The 18,545-nt window shown below is 42.0% G+C and overlaps 1 protein-coding gene across 2 annotated transcripts in view; it reads left to right on the top strand.

Annotated features, from left to right (window-relative positions):
* NR2E1 (nuclear receptor subfamily 2 group E member 1) overlaps positions 1-18,545 on the top strand; it is a 130,453-nt gene that overhangs the window by 79,153 nt on the left and 32,755 nt on the right. For both annotated transcript variants that reach the window (XM_069726259.1, XM_069726258.1), the window contains exons 3-4: positions 17,494-17,581; positions 18,013-18,248. In XM_069726259.1, coding sequence (XP_069582360.1) covers positions 17,494-17,581; positions 18,013-18,248 — 324 coding nt within the window. The remainder of the gene's footprint in view (positions 1-17,493; positions 17,582-18,012; positions 18,249-18,545) is intronic.

Here is an 18,545-nt window from a genome sequence, read left to right as displayed (position 1 = left end):
CAGCAGTAGTCCTTTTTTTCTGCTTAACTGTCAAAAATACAAAAGAAATGTAAAAAATTGTAAATTTTCAATACAATTATTATATAGAAACTCCCAATGTTTTTTAACCCCTTCACCCACCAAGGCTACTTCCAACTTCACGGCCAGGTCAAATTTTACAATTCTGACCAGTGTCACTTTATGTGGTAATAACTCTGGAACACTTCAACGGATCCCACTGATTCTGAGAATGTTTTTTTCATGACATATTGTATTCATAAAATTTGTTCTATATGACTTTCGTTTATTTGTGAAAAAACCTGAAATTTTGAACAAAAAATTTTAAATGTTGCAATTTTCAATTTTTTTTTATTTTTATGCCCTTAAACCAGAGAGTTACATCACACAAAATAGTTAATAAATAACATTTCCCACATATCTACTTCATCAGCACAATTTTTGAACAGTGATTTCTAATTTTTGTAACAAAATTTACAAAACCATTGTTTAGGGATCACATCACATTTGAAGTGACTTATGACAGAAAATACCCAAAATTCACAGCATTTTGAAAACTGCACCCCTCATGGTGCTCAAAACCGCATTCAAAAAGCTTATTAACCCTTCGGGTGCTTCATAGGAATTAATGGAATGTGGAAGGAAAAAATTAAGTTAACTTTTTTCACAACAATTTTACTTTAAACCCCAGTTTTAAAATTTTTCAAGTGTAGGAAGAGAAAGTGGACCCCAAACTGTGTTGTGCAATTTCTGCTGAGGACTCGTATACCCCAAATGTGGGGGAAAACTACTATTTAGGCGCACGGCCAGTGTCACGACTGTGTTGTCGAGAATAATGGAGGATGGGGAAAAGGAGATGAAGTGAATTAGCACACACCCAAAAACCTCGCAACAGTATCAGATAAATCCACCAATTGCCTTCTCAAACAACAACCACAAACCACCATCTCCTAACCATACAGCATAAGCTATCTCTGGCAATGAGTGTTAGCCAGGGCGCAGATTATATAGTATACAAAAAAAGGTTGCAATCTATCATGCAAAAACATGTCAAATATGAAATACATCAAATATGAATAGCAAAATGGCTTTTTGAACATTAGGAAAAATTTTTTGAGACGCTTAGCACAGAATTTGGCCAAATAGTGTGAGCCCATCAACCATCGTCAAGGTGGTCTCATTAAACTGATGGGTACCTGACCTCCCTATCCAAATGTGAACACTTACCGAAGGCTAATGTCTGTATGCTGGGGTGAATATGGACACCTCTCTCAGCAAAGCCTACATATGGGTTGGCCGGAACCAAGTGTGATTAGATGTAATTAAAAAACAGATGGTGAAGGGAGGAGTGCTCAATCAGTAAGCTAGCATAGAAATGACAGAAAAATGACTGGCACATCCAAACTAGTGTGAATAGGTGCATACCAGGAGCAGCTACCTTCATATATAATATACAAAAAAGGTTGCACTCTATCATGCCAAAACACGTCAAATACGAAATACATGAAATATGAATAGCAAAATGGCTTTTTGAACATTAGGAAAAAAAATTTTGAGACGCTTAGCACAGAATTTGGCCAAATAGTGTGAGCCCATCAACCATCGTCAAGGTGGTCTCATTAAACTGATGGGTACCTGACCTCCCTGTCCAAATGTGAACACTTACCAAAGGCTAATGTCTGTATGCTCGGGTGAATATGGACACCTCTCTCAGCAAAGCCTACATATGGGTTGGCCGGAACCAAGTGTGATTAGATGTAATTAAAAACCAGATGGTGAAGGGAGGAGTGCTCAGTCAGTAAGCTAACATAGAAATGACAGAAAAACGACTGGCACATCCAAACTAGTGTGAATAGGTGCATACCAGGAGCAGCTACCTCCACATATAATATACAAAAAAAGGTTGCACTCTATCGTGCCAAAACACGTCAAATATGAAATACATGAAATATGAATAGCAAAATGGCTTTTTGAACATTAGGAAAAAAATTTTGAGATGCTTAGCACAGAATTTGGCCAAATAGTGTGAGCCCATCAACCATCATCGAGGTGGTCTCATTAAACTGATGGGTACCTGACCTCCCTGTCCAAATGTTACCAAAGGCTAATGTCTGTATGCTTGGGTGAATATGGACACCTCTCTCAGCAAAGCCTACATATGGGTTGGCCGGAACCAAGTGTGATTAGATGTAATTAAAAACCAGATGGTGAAGGGAGGAGTGCTCAGTCAGTAAGCTAACATAGAAATAACAGAAGAAAGTCCTAGGCTTTGCTGAGAGAGCTGCTGCACTCCGACCTTCTGTCTCTTCCCCATTATCCCATAGAATGTAAGTCCGCAAGAACAGGGTCCTCTCCCCTCTGTACCAGTCTGACATCGTAAATTTTACTGTAAACGATATCTATAACTTTGTATGTAACCCCTTCTCATGTACAGCACCATAGAATTAATGGTGCTATATAAATAAATAATAATAAATAATAATTAGAAATAATAAATTATGAGAAGAGCCTTATCTTGTATACTGGGACCATGTCATGGTAACTGGGAATACCGAACATAAATGATGCATGTTTAAGGATATACTACTAGAATCCAGTAGAAAACATATACCCTGTGGCAATAAAATGTCCAGGAATAAAAATAAACCATTATGGATAAATTAAATTATAAAGTTTAAACAGACTAAAACAAAGGGCATTCAAAATCTTGAAGGCAGAAAATACAAATATTGAAATTGAAATTCTGGAGTATAAAGAACTGAACTCAATAAGAAATGTAAAAAAATCAAGCTAGCAAAGTTATTTACAAAGAAACAAATCGCCAGTGACATAAAAAAAAAAATCACCTCAAATTTTATAAGTACATCAATGCCAAAAAAGAAAAAAAAGGTGGTATAGGCCATTAAAAGATAATAAGATAATTATAGAGAACAAAGAAAAGGCTGAAATATTAAACATGCACTTTTCATCTGTGTTCACCAATGAATTGACTGTTCCAGGAATCATTTAACAGGGCAAAAATCAAAAGTTCACCACCTGATATAACTAGTTTAACACAAGAAGAAGTACGCCTGTGTCTGAGCAAAGTAAACATTCACAAATTATTACAGAGAATAGTATAATAACTGACAACCTGCATCTATTCATGAAGAATAAGTCATATCTAACTAACATGTTGAGTTTCTATGAGGCGGTAAGTTCAAACCTGGATATTGGCAATGCAGCTGATGTGATTTATCTGGACTTTGCAAAGCCATTTGATAATTTACCGATGACAGCCTTATACTAAAGCTAAAGAAGCAAGGACTGGTGAAAACTATATGTAGATACGTAAGGAATTGGCTAAATGACAAAACAAAGAGTCATCGTAAATAGTACATTCTCTAAATCGGATATAGTCACCAGTGGGGTACTGCAGAGATCTGTGCTAGCACCGATTCATTTTAACCTCTTTATTAAGGACCTTGTGGATGGGATAGAGAGTAAAGTGTCAGCCTTTGCTGATGACCCCAAACTATGTAGGATACTAAAATCTGACCTTGAAAGTACAATATTGCAAAACAATCTGGACAAGATGTCTCAATGGGCAAACACTTGGCAAATGACGGTTAATGTAGATAAATGTACAGTAATGCACCTAGGACGGAGTAATCCTATTGCTGTATATACTGTACATTAACCCCTTCACCCCTGGAGCCATAACTTTTTTTTATTTTTCCGTCAATATGGCCATGTGAGGGCTTGCTTTTTGCAGGACGAGTTGTACTTTTGAACAACACCATTTGTTTTACCATGTTGTGTACTAAAAAATGGGGGGAAAAAAATTGGGCGGTAAAATTGCAAAAAACGTTCAATCCCACACCTGTTTTTTGTTTGGCTTTTTTTCACTAAATGCTAAAACTGACCTGCTATTATGATTCTCCGGGTCATTATGAGTTCATAAACACTACACATGTCTAGATTCTTTTTTGTCTAAGTGGTGAGAAAATATTCCAAACTTTGTTAAAAAAAAAACAACTGTGCCATTTTCCGATACCCGTAGCGTCTCCATTTTTCATGATCTCGGGTTAGGTGAGGACCTATTTTTTGCATGCCAAGCTGACATTTTTAATGATACCATTTTGGCACAGATACAATCTTTTGATCGCCCATTATTGCAATTTAATGCAATGTCGCGGCGACCAAAAAAACGTAATTTTGGTGATCTGACTTTTTTTTCTTGCTACGCCATTTAGTGATCAGGGTAATCTTTTTTTATTGAAAGATCGGGCGATTCTGAACTTGGTAATACCAAATATGTGTAAGTTTGATTTTATTTTTGTTTTATTTTGAATGGGGAGAAATAGGGTGATTTGAACTTTTATATTTTTATATTTTTTTTACATTTTAAAAAACATTTTTTTTTTACTTTTGGCATGCTTCAATAGTCTCAATAGGAGACTAGAAGCTGCCATAGCCCGATCGGCTTTGCTACATAGAGGCGATGGTCAGATTGCCTCTATGTAGTAGAATTGCTGACTTGCTATGAGCGCCGACCACTGGGTGGTGCTCACAGCAAGCCGGCACTGACAACCATCGAGGTCTCCAGGAGACCTCAGGTTGTCATGCCGACACACCGGTGACCCACGATCACGCAGGTCACCGGTGGGTGTATGTCCGGCGCGATTGCTGGAAGCGCCATTTGAATGCTGATGTCAGAGTTTGACAGTGGCATTTAACTAGTTAATAGCCGTGGGTGGATCGTGGTTTCATGTGCGGCTATTGCGGGCACATGTCAGCTGTTCAAAACAGCTGACATGTCCCGGGGAAAAATGTGGGCTCACCGCTGGAGCGCACATCAAAGGGCGGGATACCGATATCGGTGTACTATTACGCCTGATGACGGTAAGGGGTTAAATGGGAGTATTCTAGGGACTACGAAACAGGAGAAGGACTTGGGTATTCTGGTTACAAGTAAGTTGAGTAGTAGTACTCAATGTCAAGCAGCAGCTGCAAAAAACAAACAACATTTTAAAATGTACAAAAAGAGAGATAAAATCCTGCGATCCCAAAATAAACACATCTAGAATTTGATCCAGTTTTGGGCTCTACATTTAAAAAAACAATATTTAAAAATTAGAGTCAGTTCAAAGGCGGGCAAGTACATTATTACAAGGGTTGGATGGCCTCTCATATGATGAGAGGTCGGAAAAGTTCGTCTTGTTTAGCTTCGAATAGTGTTCCCCAAGTCCGGTCCTCAAGAGCCACCAACAGGTCATATTTTCAGGATTTTCTTAGTATTTCACAGGTGATAATTCCATCACCTGTGCAATACTAAGGAAATCCTGAAAACATGACCTGTTGGTGGCTCTTGAGGACCGGACTTGGGGAACACTGGCTTAGAAAAAAGACACTTCAGAGGGGATCTCATTTACATGTATAAACATATGTGTGGTACAAAGGACTTGGACATGACATAGTCCTTCCCAGGACCATACTTAGGACTAAGGGGCACTCATTACGGGTGGAAGAATGGCGATTCCGACAGCTAAACAGGAAAGGGTTCTTCACAGCTAGAGTAGTCAGAATGTGGAGTGCCCTACTACAAGAGGTAGTAATGGCAGACACTGTAACAGCTTTTAAAATAGTGCTAGATGGTTTCCTCAATACACATAACATTGCAGGTTACAGTTAATTCAATGATAATATGCATAATTGGTGGAGAAAGGTTGAAGCTGATGGACCTAGGACTTTTTTCAACCCATTTAAATATGTAATATATTTTTTTACCCCTAAAATGTTGTCTTAGCCCCAATTTTTTTTATTTTTATAAGGGCTAATAGGAAAAAAAAGAACTCTCAGTTTGTTGTGAAATTTCTCTTAGTACGCCAATACCCTACATGTAATTAGGAACTACTTTTGAGGCACAGTGCAAAACATTTAGTGCAGATTTTTCTGTTATATTTTGGGGGTGCCATGGCCCACTGGGAAAGCACCTTAGGTGCCAGAACAGCAAACCCCTCCATAAGTGACCCTTTTTTGCAAACTACACCTCTCAATGAATGCATCTAAAGGTGCAGTGATCATATTGACAACCACAGGTGTATCACAGAATTTTATAACATTGGGCTGTAAAGAAAATATAATTAAATTGTTACCACAAAAATTGAGTTTAGCCCCACAATTTACATTTTCACATGGAGAATTAGGTAAAAATGGCAACAAAATTTGTCCTCTGATTTCTGCTGAACGTGGAAATAACGCATATGTGACTGCACATAACTGCTTAACCTCACAGCTAGACGTGGGAGGGATGGAGTGCTATTTCCTTGAGCGCAGATTTTCCTAAAATAGTTTGCAGACTCCATATACAGAGCTCCTAAGTGCTAGAAGAGCAGAATACTCCCCTCAAGTGACCCTATTTTGGAACCACTAGGAATTTATCTACAAGTATAGTGATGATTTTGACTTCATAGGTGTTTTCCAGAAACAAGCAGCTGTGTATGTTGCTGAGGGAAAATTGCAAATCTGCTATTGTAGTGCCCAGTACATTGTAGTGACCAGTACGATGTAGTGACCAATACATTGTAGTGACCAGTACATTATGCCCAGCTTGTGCTTCTGGAGACATGCACCCGTAAATTAAGCGGGCTCTTATCGCTACAGAAATGCCAAACATGTGGACACTAAATGTGGTTTAGACACACTGTGGGGATCAGAAGGGAAGGAGGCATTTGGATTTGGGAGTGCAGAATTCTCTGGATTTATTTCGGAGGCGAGGAGCCATAGTGCTTTTCCAGTAATATGGAAGCCCCTTATATTTCTGAACACATGACGGACCTAAGTGGGGACTGGCGTTTTCGCAGACCGAGTTGAAGCTTTAATTTGGAACATTTTACATAACGTTTGGAATCACATTTATCCAGCGCTGAGTACTTATATCGAGGTTTCCATCTAAATCTCCAATTGATGTAATTGAGATGAAACCCCCGAGGGATCAATTCACTATAAGGAGGCATCAGAGTTACTCTGGACTTCGTCTGGCCTCTGTTCAGCAATGAACTTCTTTTCAGACATGCAAAAAACTGTGGCCGAAGGCACTTTTATGTACGGCTAAAAAGACATACACCCCCGGATCATAGGCCAGATTGGTTCGCAGTGCCTCCATCTGTCTCATAATAGGGAATCTTCAGTCTGGATCACGTATTTCAGAAATTTACATGGAAATCCAGGTGTAATGTTCAACATATTACCATATTTTTATACCTTTTCTTTACTGTAAGCACTGAACCTTTTTGTATTAAAGCATAAAACTTTAACAAGTTGAACTTTGTATGTTCTAAAGAATCCATAGCCTAAGGTGTGTGAGCCTTATGAGTGGCAGACAGTATTAGTAGTATTTCCGGGACTCATTGCCTGTGTTTCGGTGAGTGGTGGCAGCGTGTATGAGCAGGTATGTGGCCTGGGTCGGTGTGTGATTTATGCTCCCATTACAGCATAGGACAGAGTTTGAATGCTGGACTGAGAGTGGGGAGATAGATTAACCCTTGCAGGCACAACCCCAAGTTACATGCTGAGAGCGGACACATGACGAATTAGTGACAGCACAGAGAGGGATTCATGACAATTGGTGGCAGAGCAGTGGGATACAATTATTTTTATTAGAGAATTAGTGCATGGTTGAAGCAATTATTCCCTGTACTAAAAAACTGGTATCCTTGCGAGGAGTGCACCAGTTCTACAAGGTTCAACTCAGTGCTTACTTAGACATGCTTGCAAACAGTTTCCCCTCCCCGTTTTTCTTTTCTATCTTTTATTTGGCAAAGGCTGTTCATCTATATGGCAGCCCAGTACAAGGAGCAGAGCAAAGAGGCTCTGACCGACCTCTGTGAGCAGAGAGGAATAGAGATGGCTGACAGATCCAGGGAGCTGCTGATATGCGCCTTGGTCGAGCAGGACATGGAGCAAAGTGCTGGAACATCTGGGCAAGGAGAGAGTTCATCTCAGAGAGACTGAGCAATGCCTGATGGAAGTGTCAGCAATGCCTGTGCTGAGGAGCCTATGGATTTTACTTTGCAAATGGCCTTACAAGAGCTGGGTACAAGTGATCCCAATCGACACATGCAGCTTATTCTACAGTACCAACAGGCTGCTGCTGCAGAATGCCGGGACCGGGCTGAGAGAGAGGCTGCAGAACGCCGGGAGGACAGAGCTTTCCAGCTTCACATAGCTCATATAGAGAGGGGTATCAGTTCTCAGATAACCCCCTCCCAGGACATAAATTCGGGGAGACCTCATCTGGAAAACATCCCTGTGATGGAGAAGGATACGGATTTAGATATTTTCCTTCGGGGGTTTGAAAAAACCTGCAGGCAGTACTATCTACCCCATGAGCAGTGGGCGCAGTATCTAACCCCAGGGTTGAGAGGCAAAGCACTGGAAGTTTTTACTGGCCTCCCACCAGAGCTAGAGCTAGATGGGAACTATGAGGCCATAAAAGAGGCCCTGATCAGGAAACACAACCTAATACCAGAAGTGTGTCGGAGAAAGTTCTGGAACCTACCACGTGGATCAACAGACAGCTATGCAGATGTTGTGAGCACCTTGAGGACCATGTTAAACCAATGAAGCAGGGGGCTTTCTGTTAACAGTTTTGAGGACTTAAAAGGATCTTATGGTCAAGGATCAATTTTGCACGCAGCCGCGCTGATACCCGGCATTCCAGCACGCCGGCTTAGTACCAGGAGAGCAAAAGTGAGGGGCCCGCTCGGGGTCCCTCTCTGCTCACTGGGCCCAATATGCCAGTAAGGTCAGTAATGCACTGATGGCGGCCCTATCTACTGCCCCCCAGAACTAGACATCTCCACCTTTCTCGACCACTTTACCACCTGGCTACTTCATTTCCTCTCTGCCGACATCCCCACTATCATCATGGGTGACTTCAATATCCCCATTCATACTTCCACCCCAGCTGCCTCTAAACTTTTATCACTGACTGCCTCCTTTGGCCTTACTCAATGGTCCTCTGAGGCCACTCACAAAGATGGCCACAAGCCATCTTCACCTGCCTCTGCTCCCTTACTAATCTCACTAACTCACCCCTCCCCCTGTCTGACCACAACCTACTGACATTCTCTTCCCTCTCCTCTCCTAGTGTGCCACCCCCACTCCACAAACTCACTCACCCTTACAGAAATCTCAAACACCTCAACTTACAATCACTCTCTGAGTCCCTTCTCTGTTGTGAATTCTGTTATCAAACTCCCTCCTGTGGTCAAGAATGGTACTTCGGCGAGTTCTGTCCATGGACTCCCTCTGGTGGCTGTGAGTGGAGCTGCTGCTTCTGAGGTTCCTTCCACAGGTAACGTAGTTTATTCTTTGGCTGGCTGCTCTATTTAACTCCACTCAGATCGTTACTCCATGCCAGCTGTCAATGTTCTTGTACTGGTTCAGTTCGCTCTTGGATCTTTCTGGCTACCTGTCTACTCCAGCAGAAGCTAAGTCCCTGCTAGTTAATTATTTGTTCATTGTTTCCTTGTCCAGCTTGCTATCATGATTTTGCCTTGCTAGCTGGAAGCACTGGGATGCAGAGTGGCACCTCCGCACCGTGAGTCGGTGCGGAGGTCTTTTTGCACACTCTGCGTGGTCTTTTTGTAGTTTTTTGTGCTGACCGCAAAGATACCTTTCCTATCCTCTGTCTGTTTAGTAAGTCTGGCCTCCCTTTGCTGAAACCTGTTTCATTTCTGTGTTTGTGACTTTCATCTTAACTCACAGTCAATATATGTGGGGGGCTGCCTTTTCCTTTGGGGAATTTCTCTGAGGCAAGGTAGGCTTTATTTTCTATCTCTAGGGCTAGTTAGCTCTTAGGCTGTGAAGAGGCGTCTAGGCAGAGTTAGGTACGCTCCACGGCTATTCATAGTTGTGTGATAGGATTAGGGGTTGCGGTCAGCAGAGCTCCCACTTCCCAGAGCTTGTCCTGTGTGAGTTTAATCATCAGGTCGTTCCGGGTGCTCCTAACCACCAGGTCCATAACACTTCTCCCTCTTACAGACATAGCGTCCCTTCATGACACAGATGCTGCTGCCACTTTTTATAACACCACAATAACAGCAACACTCGATTCGGCCGCCCCGCTCATTCATAGCAAAACTTGTACACTCAACAGGCAGCCCTGGCTGACCAGCCTGACCAAAGAACTGAGATGGGCTTCCAGGATCGCTGAGCAGAAATGGAAGCGATCCCGCTCTGCCGACTACTTCACTGCATACAAGCAGTCCCTTGCCAGCTTCAAGTCCACACTCACAGCAGGTGTCTTCCCCTCATCCTTAAAGCATGCCAAGATCACACCCATCCTCAAAAAGCCATCCTCTGTTTCTAGCTATTGCCCGATATCTTCCAAATTACTGGAACAACACGTCCATCTTGAACTGTCCTCCCACCTCTCCTACTGCTCCCTCTTTGACCGGTTACAATCTGGCTTCCGACCCCATCACTCAACTGAAACTGCCCTAACTAAAGTGACCAATGACCTACTAACTGCCAAAAGCAAGCGACACTACTCTGTCCTCCTTCTCCTGGACCTGTCTTCTGCCTTTGACACCGTGGACCACTCCCTTCTGCTATAGATCCTCTCATCTCTTGGCATCACAGACTTGGCCCTATCCTGGATCTCATTTTGTCTGACAGACCAAACATTCAGTGTCTCCCTCCCCCACGCCACCTCCTCACTTTGCCCCTTGTCTGTCGGTGTTACTCAAGGCTCTGTTCTAGGACCCCTACTCTTCTCCATCTACACCCTCAGCCTGGGACAGCTCATAGAATCCCACGGTATGCAGTACCATTTCTACGCCACTGACACGCAGATCTACCTATCCAGACCTGACCTCACCTCCTTACTTACCAAAATCCCACACTGTCTGTCTGCTATCTCGGCCTTCTTTTCTGCTCGCTTTCTAAAACTGAACATGGACAAAACAGAATTCATCATCTTTCCCCCATCTCACTCTACCCCTCCACCAGACCTATCCATCAATGTTAATGGCTGCTCACTTTCCTCAGTCCCACACGCCCGGTGATTCGGGGTGATCCTCGACTTTGCTGTCTCTTTCAAGCCACACACCCAATCCCTTGCCTCCTCCTGCCATCTTAAACTCAAAAATATTTCCCAGATTCGCGCATTCCTTGACCGTGACACCACAAAACACTAGTGCAAGCCCTCATCATCTCCTGCCTTGACTACTGCAACCTCCTACTCTCTGGCCTCCACTCTAACACCCTGGCACCACTCCAATCCATCCTACACTCTGCTGCCTGACTAATCTACCTGTCTCCCCGCTATTCCCCAGCCTCTCCTATATGCCAAGCCCTTCACTGGTTTCCTATCGCCCAGAGACTCCAGTTCAAAACCGTTACAACGACATACAAAGACATCCACAACCTGTCTCCTCAATACATTTGTGACATGGTCTCCCGGTACTTGCCTACACGCAACCTCCTATCCTCTCAAGATCTCCTTCTCTACTACCCTCTCATCTCTTCTTCCCATAACCGCATCCAAGACTTCTCCCGTGCTTCCCCCATACTCTGGAACTCTCTACCCCATTACATCAGACTCTCGCCTACCATAGAAACCTTCAAAAAGAACCTGAAGACTCACCTATTCCAACAAGCCTGCAGTGATCCTGAACCTACTGAGCTGCCGCACAACCAGCTCCACCCTCTCCTAGTGTATCCTCACCCATCCTCTCAGACTGTGAGCCCTCGCGGGCAGGATTCTCCCTCCCTATGTACCTGTGTGCCTGTTTTTTTGCTCATGTTTAATGTATTTGTCTATATTTGCCCCATTTTCACATGTACAGCGCCATGGAATAAATGGCACTATAAAAATGCATAATAATAATAACACAGAGCATTACATGTGTGAGAAAATATTCTGAAAAATTCCCACGCTCGAGTTCATATGAGGTTATGCCAGCAGGGGGTGCAACACCGCAAGCCTAGGTAGCTACGTTCCCATGCTTTCCATTCATTCCCCAGGTTTGACAGTCAGGAGCACAGCTGCATTAACAGGCTCCTGGTTGTAAAATTATTTAACCCCTTCTGATGGATTTACATCGTGGGACATGACTGTAGGGGTGGACAGGTATGGGATATTGTTGTTTGTTTTTTTATCTTTTTTACAGAAGATATTGGTCGTCATTTGGATTGAGCATATAATAAATATATTACAATACCCTGTGTATTTATTTCATTAAAATACTTTTTTTCTATTGTGCGTGTATTATTAACCCTTTATTACTATTGGATTATTAATGGATAGGTGTCTTATTGACACCTCTCCATTATTAACTAGGCTTAATGTCACCTTACATTAGCAAGGTGACATTAACCCTTTATTACCCCATATCCCTCCGCTACTCAGGAGTGGGAAGAGAGTGGCCAAGTGCCAGAATAGGCGCATCTTTCAGATATGCCTTTTCTGGGGTGGCTGGGGGCAGATGTTTTTAGCCGGGGGGGGGGGGGGGGGCAATATCCATGGTCCCTCTCTAGGCTATTAATATCTGCCCTCAGTCTCTGGCTTTCCCACTCGGGCGGAGGAAATTGCGCAGGAGCCCACGCCATTTTTTTTCCCGTGACCCTTTATTTTAACAGCTAGAGCCCCCAAATTTTGCACCACACACACTACTAACATTAGTAGTGAGAAATATGTAAAAATATAAGGGATATGAAATGGTTTACTGTATGTAAACCATGTCTCATATCCTGTCGGGTTTGGGAAGGAGATAGCAAAAGCTATATTACAACAACCTTTGTTTTTATTTCATTAAAATAATTTTTAATAATGTGTGTGTATTTTTTTTAACCCTTTCCTAGTATTGGATTAATAATGGATAGGCGTCATAATTGACGCCTCTCCATTATTAATTTGGCTTAATGTCACCTTACAATAGAAAGAAAGGTGGCATTAACCCTTCATTACCCCATATCCCACCGCTACACGGGAATGGGAAGAGAGTGGCCAAGTGCCAGAATAGGCGCATCTTCCAGATGTGCCTTTTCTGGGGTGGCTGGGGGCAGATGTTTTTAGCCGGGGGGGGGGCCAATAACCGTGGACCCTCTCCAGGCTATTAATATCTGCCCTCAGTCACTGGCTTTACTACTCTGGCGGAGAAAATTGCGCGGGAGCCCACGCCAATTTTTTCCGCCATTTAACCCTTTAATTTAGTAGATAGAACGGCCAAATTTTGCATATACTCACTACTAACATTAGTAGTGTGGAATATGCAAAAAAATGGGGATATGAGATGGTTTACTGTATGTAAACCATGTCTCATATCATGTCGGGTTTAGGAAGGAGAAAGCAAAAGCCGGCAATTGAATTACCGGCTTTCTGCTATATTGCGCTGGATGAAATATTAATATATATACTGTACATATATGTGTCTACTGACATATATACAGTTAGGGCCAGAAATATTTGGACAGTGACACAATTTTCGCGAGTTGGGCTCTGCATGCCACCACATTGGATTTGAAATGAAACCTCTACAACAGAATTCAAGTGCAGATTGTAACGTTTAATTTGAAGGGTTGAACAAAAATATCTGATAGAAAATGTAGGAATTGTACATATTTCTTTACAAACACTCCACATTTTAGGAGGTCAAAAGTAATTGGACAAATAAACATAACCCAAACAAAATATTTTTATTTTCAATATTTTGTTGCAAATCCTTTGGAGGCAATCACTGCCTTAAGTCTGGAACCCATGGACATCACCAAACGCTGGGTTTCCTCCTTCTTAATGCTTTGCCAGGCCTTTACAGCCGCAGCCTTCAGGTCTTGCTTGTTTGTGGGTCTTTCCGTCTTAAGTCTGGATTTGAGCAAGTGAAATGCATGCTCAATTGGGTTTAGATCTGGAGATTGACTTGGCCATTGCAGAATGTTCCACTTTTTGGCACTCATGAACTCCTGGGTAGCTTTGGCTGTATGCTTGGGGTCATTGTCCATCTGTACTATGAAGCGCCGTCCAATCAACTTTGCAGCATTTGGCTGAATCTGGGCTGAAAGTATATCCCGGTACCCTTCAGAATTCATCCGGCTACTCTTGTCTGCTCTTATGTCATCAATAAACACAAGTGACCCAGTGCCATTGAAAGCCATGCATGCCCATGCCATCACGTGGCCTCCACCATGTTTTACAGAGGATGTGGTGTGCCTTGGATCATGTGCCGTTCCCTTTCTTCTCCAAACTTTTTTCTTCCCATCATTCTGGTACAGGTTGATCTTTGTCTCATCTGTCCATAGAATACTTTTCCAGAACTGAGCTGGCTTCTTGAGGTGTTTTTCTGCAAATTTAACTCTGGCCTGTCTATTTTTGGTATTGATGAATGGTTTGCATCTAGATGTGAACCCTTTGTATTTACTGTCATGGAGTCTTCTCTTTACTGTTGACTTAGAGACAGATACACCTACTTCACTGAGAGTGTTCTGGACTTCAGTTGATGTTGTGAACGGGTTCTTCTTCTCCAAATTAAGTATGCGGCGATCATCCACCACTGTTGTCATCCGTGGACGCCCAGGCCTTTTTGAGTTCCCAAGCTCACCAGTCAATTCCTTTTTTCTCAGAATGTACCCAACTGTTGATTTTGCTACTCCAAGCATGTCTGCTATCTCTCTGATGGATTTTTTCTTTTTTTTCAGCCTCAGGATGTTCTGCTTCACCTCAATTGAGAGTTCCTTTGACCGCATGTTGTCTGCTCACAGCAACAGCTTCCAAATGCAAAACCACACACCTGGAATCCACCCCTGACCTTTTAACTACTTCATTGATTACAGGTTAACGAGGGAGACGCCTTCAGAGTTAATTGCAGCCCTTAGAGTCCATTGTCCAATTACTTTTGGTCCCTTGAAAAAGAGGACGCTATGCATTACAGAGCTATGATTCCTAAACCCTTTCTCCGATTTGGATGTGGAAACTATCATATTGCAGCTGGGAGTGTGCACTTTCAGCCCATATTATATATATAATTGTATTTCTGAACATGTTTTTGTAAACAGCTAAAATAACAAAACTTGTGTCACTGTCCAAATATTTCTGGCCCTAACTGTATATATATATATATATATATATATATATATATATATATATATATAGACAGTATATATGTTTTTGTTTTTTTTTAACACATGGATCCCTTGTATAGCCGTATGTCGGTTTTGCAAGCCTGCGATAAAAACACGCAGTACGGATGCCATACGGATTACATACGGAGGATGCCATGCGCAAAAAACGCTGAAACACCCTGCTTACAGAGGAGCTATGGACCACTATTTTGGAGACTTTTCAGCATATTACGGCCGTAATATACGGACCGTATTTTCATACGCTGTGTGTGACGCCAGCCTTACACATCTTTCCCACCTGATGATGACTGATTTAATCAGACATCATGTATCTCTAACAGTCTCTAATGTTCAAATCACCCCCCTTTTTGCCCCGTTAAAAATAAAACAAAAAAAAGCACTTATTTGGTATTGCTGCATTCAGAAACGTTTGATCTATCAAAATATAAAATAAATTAATCAAATTGATTCGTGTTATAACAAGAATAAAAATTTAAACACCATAAATGTGTTTTGTTTTTTTTTGCTTGTTGCAACAGTGCAACAAAGTGCAGTAAGAGGCTAGCAAAACTTCATATGTACATATGGTATCAATAAAGGCATCAACTCAGAGCAAAAATAAGCCCTCACACAGCCCCATACCTCGAAAATTGAAAATGTTACAGGTCTCGGAGAATGGCGAATCAAGTAAAATGTCTGTTTTTTACAAATTTCAGAAATTTTCACCACTTAAATAAAAAGAAAACTATACATGCTTGATATCTGCGTAATTGTACTGATCTGGAAAATCATATTGCTAGGTCAGTTTTACTATATAGTGAACATGGTAAATAAAAACCCCAAAAACAATTGTGGAATTGCATTTTTTTTTCCTTTTTTTAATGCACTTGGAATTTTTTTCCCCTGTTTCTAGTGCATCACGTAATAAAATGAATGGTGTATTTCAAAAGCACAACTTGTATTGCAAAAAACAAGCCCTTATACGGCCTTAAAATAAAAAAGTTATGGCGCTTGGAAGAAGGGGAGGAAGAAACGAAATAAGAGAAATTGCGGTGTGAAGAGGTTAAGGCCATGTTCACACCATCCTTTTTTTCATGCGGAATCGCCGCGATTTTCCCGCTGCGGGTCCGCAGCTGTTTTCCATGCAGGGTACATTACAATGTACCCTATGGAAAACAGGAACTGCTGTGCCCACATTGCGGAAAATCGCGAAAAAAGCCGCGCTGAATTGCCGCGGTAAAAAAGAAGTACCATGTTACTTCTTTTTGCGGAACTGCAGTGGTTCTGCACCCATTGACCTCCATTGTGAGGTCAAACCCGCAGTAAAACCCGCAGATGAAAAATATATCTGCGGGTTTTACTGCGGTTTGTGGTGCAGAACCGCTGCAGTGTGGCTGCCCCCCGTGCCCCAATCCCACCCCCCCATGCTCCGATGCCACCCCCGTGCTCCGACGCCCCCCCCCGTGCCCTAATCTCCCCCCCTTATACTTACCCGGCCTCCCGGTGTCCGTCCGGCCGTCTTCTCCCTGGGCGCCGCCATCTTGCAAAATGGCGGGCGCATGCGCAGTGCGCCCGCCGAATCTGCCGGCCGGCAGATTCATTCCAAAGTGCATTTGATCACTGAGATAGGTTATATCTCAGTGATCAATAAAAAAATAGTAAATGACCCCCCCCCCCCCTTTGTCACCCCCATAGGTAGGGACAATAAAAAAATAAAGAATTTTTTTTTTCCACTAAGGTTAGAATAGGGGTAGGGTTAGGGGTAGGGTTAGGGTTAGGGGTAGGGTTAGGGGTAGGGTTAGGGGTAGGGTTAGGGGTAGGGTTAGGGTTAGGGGTAGGGTTAGGGGTAGGGTTAGGGTTAGGGGTAGGGTTAGGGTTAGGGGTAGGGTTAGGGTTAGGGGTAGGGTTAGGGGTAGGGTTAGGGTTAGGGGTAGGGTTAGGGTATTTTCAGCCATTTTAACCCTAAAAAACTTCCTAGAAAACACACAGACTCTGCATAGAAAACTGCATCAAAAAACGCATCAAAAAACGCATCAAAAAAGCACCAAAAAAGCACCAAAAAAAGGACCTGCGTTTTCTGCCAAGAGCTGCGGTTTTTAGTCCTGAAAAAAAAGGTGGAAAATCAGGAAAGTGTGAACATAGCCTAAGGATGTTATGTCCTGTTAACAAAAATATCATTGACTATTTCCGGAACAATAGGATCATTTATTTTCTAGTAGTTCTATTTGTTGCCAGATGTCTACCCATGTTTTTCTGGTGAAAAAAAAACTTAAAACAGGATCATAGCTGAAATATTAACATCTTCATTTGTAAAAATAATAATAATAATAATTGGTAGAAAGTTATAGCCTTTCGCAATACACAACAGAATCCTTTTTTCTCCCTCTACAGGGTGGGTGTCCAGTGGACAAGACACATAGAAATCAATGTCGAGCATGCCGCCTCAAGAAGTGTTTGGAAGTCAACATGAATAAAGATGGTAATTAAAATACTCGCTAAATGTCTGGTTCCCATTAATAGGAAACGTGATCATTTCTGGCCTAAATATACAATCATCTATTGTCGCTCATATTACAAAAAGAAAAAAAAAATCCAATTATAAGATTTTCGTAGCAATCAGCGAAACAGTCACTGGTATCTTTTTACATAAGCAAAATCAAAAGCATTATGCTTAAGAACAGAAGCCTACATTAAAAATGATTGACATAGCTCTGGTAAAATATAGATTAATGCCGTTATTTAGAAAAAAGGAAATCATAAGGAAGAAATGTTCTCTCAAGGACACAGTATGAGGGAAGATTTTCATGATTTTAACCTTTTAATGAACTGAAGTATCTAAGAGCCTGCTCTTTGCATCAATTTACCAAATGAGTTTGATTAGTACTAAGATGATTACTGGATTGATTTCAGCTGTTCAACATGAAAGAGGACCAAGAACATCCACCATACGAAAGCAAGTGGCTCTGTATTTCAGAGGACATAAGGATGTCAATGGGACCACTCCTCACTTTCCATCAGCAGCTTTGCCGACACCTACCTTTTTCACCACTGTTAGTCAACTGGAGCCTCACAACCTAGAGTTAGCAGCTGTTTCGACCACCCCTGAGAGGCAGACCTTAATTGGATTAGCGCAACCAACCCCAAAGGTAAGCTTTAGAAGCTTTCTATTATGGATCATTGCCTGATTTTATTTAGTGGTTCCAAACTTTCATACGTTTCCCCTTAGTGTAAATTGTTGGATACATTTTCTGATATCACTATATATTTTTATTCTCCATTTAACAAAACGTGTATCCAATATTTAAAGCGGTTGTCCACTACTAAGACAACCCCTTCTCACTTTGAATATTTGCCCCTGTTAAAATAAAAACACCTATACACACCTTCCAGGGCTGGCGCTGTTCCAGCGGTGTTGGCACTCCCGTTAACGGGGCTCATATGAG

This window comes from Ranitomeya imitator, chromosome 5 (assembly GCF_032444005.1).
Source record: "Ranitomeya imitator isolate aRanImi1 chromosome 5, aRanImi1.pri, whole genome shotgun sequence".
NCBI lineage: Eukaryota > Metazoa > Chordata > Amphibia > Anura > Dendrobatidae > Ranitomeya > Ranitomeya imitator.
This window is presented reverse-complemented; position numbering and strand designations above follow the sequence as displayed.